Source organism: Phoenix dactylifera, chromosome 4, assembly GCF_009389715.1.
Source record: "Phoenix dactylifera cultivar Barhee BC4 chromosome 4, palm_55x_up_171113_PBpolish2nd_filt_p, whole genome shotgun sequence".
Taxonomy (NCBI): domain Eukaryota; kingdom Viridiplantae; phylum Streptophyta; class Magnoliopsida; order Arecales; family Arecaceae; genus Phoenix; species Phoenix dactylifera.
The window spans coordinates 32,446,138-32,454,078 of NC_052395.1; the positions used below are offsets into that span (position 1 = coordinate 32,446,138).

Consider the following 7,941-nt stretch of genomic DNA (forward strand, 5'->3'; position numbering starts at 1 on the left):
TTTGGAATTGAAGATCCCAGGCCTATTTATGGGCCAAGGCTCCGCCTATATATCAACACTATTTACTTAGGCCCAGCCCTAGCCTGACTCAGTCGTCGTCGAGCCTACCTTCCAAACTCAAGCTTAGCCCTTGCTCAAACTTCAGGACCATTTTTTTAATTTTAAAAAATTAAAAAAATACTTTAAAATATTTTAAAAATACTAACTATGGATAATTAAATAGTACTAATAATCTTCAACATATCTATTGTACCATTAGGTTTATATATCAACAATAATTGTAAATAAAATCTACAAGTACATCAAACATAAATAAAGAATGCAAGAAAACTAAAAAAATTCGAGCTAGGCTAGGCTTTAGTCCCCAACTTTTAGCTTGGTCTGTTTACTAATTGAGCCTATTTTCCATGATCGGCCTGACTTGCCGGGCCTAAAACCTTTGGCCCAATCCCTCTAAAAGGCTTCCTGCCCAAGTGGGCTGGGTCTAGATACCAGACGAGACAAGTAACTCGTTTATAGCTCTATCTTCCTTGTTACGCACGCAAAGAGTACTCCAAAATAGAGGTGGGAAAAATGATAAGTGATTCCTACAATATGAAGCTATGGAAACATAATTATATGAAAGCCCAAAAAATGCCCAGTTAGGTGAACATAATGTTACCGAAATTAGGGTTAGCTTTGGGGGTTGGGGTTTCTCAGGAGCTCCTTCTCCCTTGCTCGTCTTGGAACAAACGCGCTTCTCCTCCCCAATTTCTTCATGAATACTGGAAATGAGAGAAAACATTGCTGTTCCGACCTATTTAATCGGTATAAAATCTATTTAACCTATTTGAAACATGCTTAACCTGTTTCTGACCTGTTTAACCGACCTGCTTAACATATTTAACCTGTTTAGATCCATTTATTTTGTTAAAAATCCATTTAACCCGTTTAACCTAACTTGACCTATTTAATAAATAGGTTATGTGGATCGGGTCGGACACCGTATAATAAACAAATCAAATTCAGATATAAAAATTAATTTGTTTAATAACTAGGTCGAAGGTTTTGGTTGATAAACTTTTGACCCAACTTGTATTCCTTTCCGACCCATCTCTGCTGATCTGACCTGTTTGCCACCCCTATGTATGCGTATATAAGCAAAGAAAGTCTTAAGGTAGCTGTTTCAGTTTCTCATTTCATTAAGATACTAGCTTAAATAAATCATACTCATAACAGCCTTCCACATGAATTCATTCCCTGTATACTGTATTGTTAATTTTTCTCAGTCAACTTGCAGATTAGAGCTAATCATGTACATCTGAACACAAGACTTCAATGACTTTTCTCATCACAAAATGTAGTAAAGAAGGGTTGATTGATCCATGATTGTATTCATCCCAAGTATGAAGAGGGTGATGGTTCAGAGTAACAGTCGTACCTTGCTTGCTATCTTCGGCCATCTTTATTCATAGTTTCAAACCTTGAGGATACATGATTCATCCCAACATTAAATGCGTTATATACTAACTACAATATTATGATTGGAAAGCACAAAGGAGTAGTAAAATCCAATCAACTGACATCAGATCGGTACGTAAGGAGTAGCAATTAAGCACAAGGGGGATTTCCGGCCCACGGTTGACCCAAATGTCTCGGTCATTTCGACATCATCGGGCCCCATTCCATTGGGAAGCTTCCAATCAAAATAGTACAGTAGGTGGGATAGGAACAGCTCCATCTCGGCCAATCCAAAGTTCATCCCAGGGCAAATCCTTCTTCCCCCACCGAAAGGCACGAGCTCAAAGCTGCCACCCACGAAGTCAACCGAGCTGCCTTCGAACCTCTCTGGTTTGAAGCTTTCTGGGTCCTCCCAGTACCTTGGATCCCTTCCTATAGCCCAAGCATTGATCATAACCCGGCTTCCGACAGGAATATCGTAGCCATCCACTTGGCAACTCTTGGTGCAGACCCTCGGCAGCAGCAGCGGAACTGGCGGGTGCAACCTCAGAGTCTCCTTGATCACCAGCTTCATGTAGTGGAATTCACTCATGTCTCCCTCCTCAATCTTGGCCTTTCCCTTCAGGACTCGCCGCACCTCCGCTTGAGCCTTCTCCATCACCTCGGGCTGCTTCATTAGCTCTGCCATCGCCCATACCATCGTTTCCGACGATGTGTCGGTCCCTGCGAAGAACATATCCTGAAAACTTACGATGAGAAACTTGATCATTCGAAGCAGCATATGTCTCTCCATAAACTCCTTCTAAATAGCGTGAAACTAAGTAATTAGTTAGGCATACTGACCATGATTACGGCCTTGATGTTGGTGTGTGTGAGAGGGAACTCAAGTCCACCATTTTCCTTCAGTCCCAGAAGAACGTCGACAAGATCTTCCTCTCGTTGATCATCCCCTTTGTTGCTATTTGTGGCGGCTCTCTTCTCTTGGTGCTCCTTGATTATGTCCTCAAGGATCTCATCCAACTCACGTCGAGCGTTCGCTGACGCGGATCTCAGTCCGCTGAGAGTGTCGATAAAGCCAAACGAGGGGAACAGATCAGCCACACAAAATCCAGAGGCCAACGCCGTCAGTTTCTTGCACGCCGAGATAATCCTCTGCCCATGCTTGCATGTCCTGCCACATGCGACTCTTGAGATCACACCATTGGTTAGTAAGGAAAGCTTCTCGGAGAGGTTAACAGGAGATTTGTTCAGCATGGAGATATTCCCCACGAGGTTCGAAATCTCTTCTTGTTGAGGCGTGGCAAAGGCCTTGACACGCTTTGCGCTTAGTAGCTCGACGATGCATATCTTTCGCAGCTGCCGCCAGTAGTTACCGTAGGGAGCGAAGGCGATGTCGGTGCAATGGTGGAGCATCTCGGGGATCAGTAGTCTGGGCCGGGTGGCGAAGATGAGATCATGGGTCTGCATGATCTCTCTCGCGGCCTCCGGAGAGGAGATGACTACATGGTCAACTTGTCCGAGCTTGAGATACATGACAGGGCCATGTCGCCGGGAGAGGTCTCTGAGGGCCCGGTGATGGACATTTCCACGCAAGTGGTGCAGGTGGCCTATGATGGGGAGCTTCCGTGGGCTTGGAGGCAGCTTCCTTGCTCTGGATTTGGCTGCCTTGAACACTACAACAAGAAACAGGAAGGAGGAGAAAAGAAAGGGGAAGGAAAGGAAGTTGAGTGGAGAGTGTGGATTTTTCATTGTACTGCTTCCTTTCTATGCTGTAAAACTTTGAAGGCGCTTCAACCTAATTAACATACATCAAATTTAACACCAGAACACCCATGTCAAATTCGCAGAAAAATGGCTTAACTATCAAAATTGACATATCAAACCATCCAAAAAATGATAGGCTTCTGAAATACAGCATTCCATTCACTCTAAAGGGATTTTCTAATACAATATTATATGCTGTCAATAGAATTCTTGAGTGCAAGTTCATGGAAGATAAAGGAAGAATTGCACACTATTCTTATGGATCTAAATAATGCAAACATTTCAATTCACAAACCCAATTCAACAGGTTCACAAGGAGACAATTATTCCTTTTTCTTTACAACAAAACCATGATCAGATCTTACAGCATAGACTTTTTACCAACATCACCATTATCATATTTTTCTTAGCATTGATCTAGGCCCATCAGCTTCTATTGAAAGAGTAAATCAAAAGAGATATAAAAGCCACCTCCTATTGCCGGCTAGTTACCATCAGGAAAAAATCTATCATCTCCCAGAATCCAACACATAAACTATCTACAATAAGATCTTGCAAAAACAGCTGATGTAATCTGTAAAAACCAATTTCTGAATTCCTAAAGCTTCAAAGTTCCAGCCTATAGTACGATAAATTGAATATTAAACAAAATATCATCATCTTTTAGAACAGCCGAAGAAAGAATTCCCAGCAGACTCAGTACTATTTTCTTGGTGATTGAACTCAGACACCAGGAAATAATGATCCCTTCCCACAAAATAAATAAAAATGTATAAATAGAACAGTTTAGAATTGCTAAAAGGAACAAGATTCACCTCCACCTTGACCCCATAAAGTGCCTGAAAGAAGATTAGTCACCGTAGAAAGAGGATAAATCAAAAAGAAAGAGATTGGCATCCAAGAGAATAAAGAGAAAAGATGAGGGTCGGAAGAAATCGAGGGTAGATGCCCAACGAAGAGCTTTGAGGGCTCTAGGATGCGACAATGTGACGGCTCAATGATTGAGCGTTGATGTACCGCTCCCTCCCCTGTTGCTGCCAAGGGTAAAAATCAATGACGCTTTGCCGTGATTGGCCCTTCTGGAAAGATTTGCTAATAAGCCCTAAAGACTTTGATATTTCGATATCAAAATATTTACTAGTAACTAGGGCTGGGGCAAATTTGGGAAGAAAGAAAAAAAAAAAAAGAGGCTACTACGGGTGGTTCTATATACACCCCCCCTATTGCTCAGGACACCCCCCAAAAATTAAAAAAAAATTAAATACTCTCTACACCCCCCCATTTGCTAAGGACACCCCTAAAAAATTAAAAATTCCTAAATTACCCCCCACCCTCCCCACCCCCTCACCTAAATTGCTCTCTACACCCCCCAAACCCCCCCCCACCCCGCTCTTCCCCTCCAAAACACCCGCCGGCTTCTCCCTTCCGCCCAAAAAACCTCGCCTCAAGCACCTCGCCGGCGGCCAAACCCCCTCCGTCTCCCTTTGAACTGTTCCGCCCAAAGCACCTCGCCAACGCCCAAAACCCCCCCGTTCCCCCTTCTCCCTCTCGTCGCCGGCATTCTCCCGATCTCCGACCACCTCGCCGGCTTCTCCCGGAACCACCTCCCCGGCCATCTCCCGAGCAACGAGCACCTCGCCGGCGCCTCCACGACCACCTCGAGGTAGCTCCCCCCCCCCCCGCCTCCCCAAATCATTCGGCACTGGTTCAAAGAACCAGTGCCTTCGGTTCGGCCCCATGGGGCCGACCCGCTGCAATTGGGTCGGCCCCATGGGGCCGACCCAATGTATCTTGGTCCCCATGGGGCCGAATCCAAATTTTTTTTTTTTTCTGTTGCTAGACTAAGGATTATTTTTATTCCCAAATTTTAGCCTAGATCACGTCCTTAGGGTGAATTGGATACCCAACATCAAGGACAAGTTTTTCATTACTAGATTAGATAGTAATTTGAGAAGTAGGGATAATTTAGAATCATTATCATATAGCATTAACATGGTGCATCCAAATATGATGATCTTGTTACCTTCATCGATGTCATTCTTGATCTTGGAATGATTATCTCATATCAAATGCTCTATCAAATAATAAAACCACAACATTAGTTAACGAACAAAAACTAAAAACAAAAACTAAGAACTGCGGCATAGTTTTAGGTAAAGTCTATTATTGAGTTATATCTTGAGTTTACGAGTCGTATACTTTTGAATTATCATTTATGTATGCAATTGAAGTAACATTGAATTATTTATCACAAAACCCAATCATGTAGATTCCAAGAAGTAACTTGTTTCTTTTTTGGCTTGTTTTATCATTTATCATTTATGTATGCAATTGAATTATTTTCTTTGATATAGCCTAACATTGAATTTCTATATTTTCAGACATGGATCCCGGTCCCTCCAGAGTTAGACCTACGGCGTCAGCTAGGAGACGTCGTGCTAGGATTGCTTCTCCCGAGCCTGCTCATATGCCATCGCCCTCTCCTGAGTCAGAGCATGATGATATGCCCGCTAGGGGCGAAGACGATGAGTCCGTTGGACCATGTCCAGGAGGTCCAGAGGATGAGTCCGTCCTGATCAGTTTCAGGACGCATATAGCAGCTTCCATCTGGAGGCAACAGGTATTGTTTATTTGTTATAGCATTATATTTTGTTTATTGATGTTTTATAAAGTAGTAGTAATTATACATTTATATTACAGGAACGGGCTCCACTAAAGTGCATGAACCATACTGCCAAGGTTGGTGAATGGAAGTGGTGGTCTTCAAACCAACCAAATACCAGGTTCAAAGCACTATTGAGGCAGTCGGGCCTCATAGAGTTAGTACAGTGCTCTTATCGATTCACCGATAAGATTCTGATTTCGGGCTTCGTAGAGAGATGGCAGCCCGAGACGAACACCTTCCATATACCATTTGGCGAGATCACTATCACGTTGGATGATGTATCCGCCATTTTAGGGATTCCTGTCGCAGGTGCCTCAGTAGCAGTTTCTCCTGAGAGGATGAGTGATCGGGATGCTGAGGAGCTACTTGTGGAGTTGTTGGGGGTGTCAGCTGGAGACGCGCGTCAGGAGGTACTGTCATCGCGCGGTCAGTCTGTGAGGATGGAGTGGCTGAGGACTCAGTTTCACTCTGTATCTGATAGAGACAGCCAGCAGAGGATAGAGTGTGCAGCACGAGCCTATTTGTTATTTTTGTTAGGCTGCACACTCTTTGCTGATAAGAGTGGGACCAGGGTGCCTATAGCGTATCTGTGTTTACTGCGGGATCTGGATAGGGTGAGCACATATGCCTGGGGTACAGCTGCCTTAGCATATTTGTATCGGCAGTTGGGGATTGCGTCGAGGTCATCAGTGAGACAGATCAGTGGTTATATGACGCTTCTGCAGGCATGGATTTATGAGCATTTTCCAGCACTCAGTCCTCACCCGTCGCTTGAGTATACTGATGCCAGTCCCCGCGTGCACCGCTGGATGCCCGGTACTCCATCCCGTACCACGATGGACCATTTAGTGGTTCTACGTGAGTCATTGGACCTTTTGAGCATCGATGAGGTACGTATCATATTACCATTTGCTTGTGTTTGTCAGTACTTTTAATATGCGATATAGTATAAAACTGAAATGGACCTTTTGTTTTGCAGGTTATTTGGGATCCCCATCATCGGCTTCGGGGAGATCGCCCATATGTTGATATCGCATTTTTTAGTGGCTCCATCAAGTGCCTTGATATCGTAGAACCCTATCATCCAGAAAGGGTTCTTAGACAGTTTGGTCGTATTCAGACCATCCCTCGAGCGCCACTAGCCCCTACGCGAGCCAACAGAGGTTCCACAGCAGGCTCGTACCGGATACATTACTCCTATATGGATCAGCTTTGGGAGCGGTGGGAGGACCACGTGCTGAGCCAGGCGAGCAGGAGCCACCCAGTTACCCGGCCATCAGACAGCGTACCGGGATACATGGAGTGGTATCTCTGTATCACGCACGTTGCAGTTCAGCCTCCTCATCTGCGCTCGAGTACTCATTCTGGAGCTAGGGGAGGTCATGATGATGCTGACATGCACCGGCGGCGTATTGCAGATGCACTCGGTATCAGTACCGACATTGTACGGATGGGTCCCTCAGAGGCTACGTCACTAGGTGCCGGGCACCTATTTCATGCTATTTGTCAGATGCATCAGTTACTTCTGGGTGATGAGCCTGGCCCGAGTACAGCACCCTCTCATTCGGATCCAGCACCCTCTCATTCGGACGTACAGCAGTACACGCGTCGACGACGGCGTCATAGGGATTGATGATGGAGCCTTTATTTTGATTATGTAGCTTCGACTTTTTTTTTGTGTAATTTGAAACTGTTGATATTAATGAAAAATATATATTTTTGGTACATTTACGTGTAATCTTTGTAAAGCCTGGCCCGTTCTATTTTACACAAATATAACAGTGCACATAACAATCAATCTAACAATGCGAAGACAGATATTTTTTGATTTATATTGATGATGGAGTTTCACAGTACATGACTCTAAGAGCCCAAAAAAATTTACAACTTTCAAAAATTGTACATATATAAACAATCAATCTAACTCTACTGTCTCGCTAATTATAACATTAGGTGAGATGCTCTCTTTGAACTGTTGAATCCGGGCTTCATATGAATTTTCCCATCCGGTAGCACAAGGAAGATGATATTTTCGCCAGTTGGTCGCTACTGGCGGAACGGGATGTCCCGGC

General features: G+C 44.1%; 1 protein-coding gene across 1 annotated transcript; it reads right to left on the reverse strand.

Moving 5' to 3' along the window:
* Positions 1-1,340: 1,340 nt before the first annotated feature.
* On the reverse strand, positions 1,341-4,187 carry LOC103708029 (premnaspirodiene oxygenase-like). The gene is made up of 3 exons (XM_039126133.1): positions 4,020-4,187; positions 2,284-3,235; positions 1,341-2,179 (listed from the first exon to the last, which is right to left on the reverse strand). Exons 2-3 carry the CDS (start codon positions 3,187-3,189, stop codon positions 1,565-1,567), a joined length of 1,521 nt encoding a protein of 506 aa, XP_038982061.1. The 5' UTR covers positions 3,190-3,235; positions 4,020-4,187; the 3' UTR covers positions 1,341-1,564.
* Between the last annotated feature and the right edge of the window lie 3,754 nt (positions 4,188-7,941).

Excerpts from the sequence above, each read along its gene's own strand:
- LOC103708029 (XM_039126133.1), bottom strand. The coding sequence starts at position 3,189 with ATGAAAAATCCACACTCTCCACTCAACTTCCTTTCCTTCCCCTTTCTT. Across the intron at positions 2,180-2,283 it reads ACATCAAGGCCGTAATCATG|GATATGTTCTTCGCAGGGAC; the intron begins GTCAGTATGCCT and ends GTAAGTTTTCAG.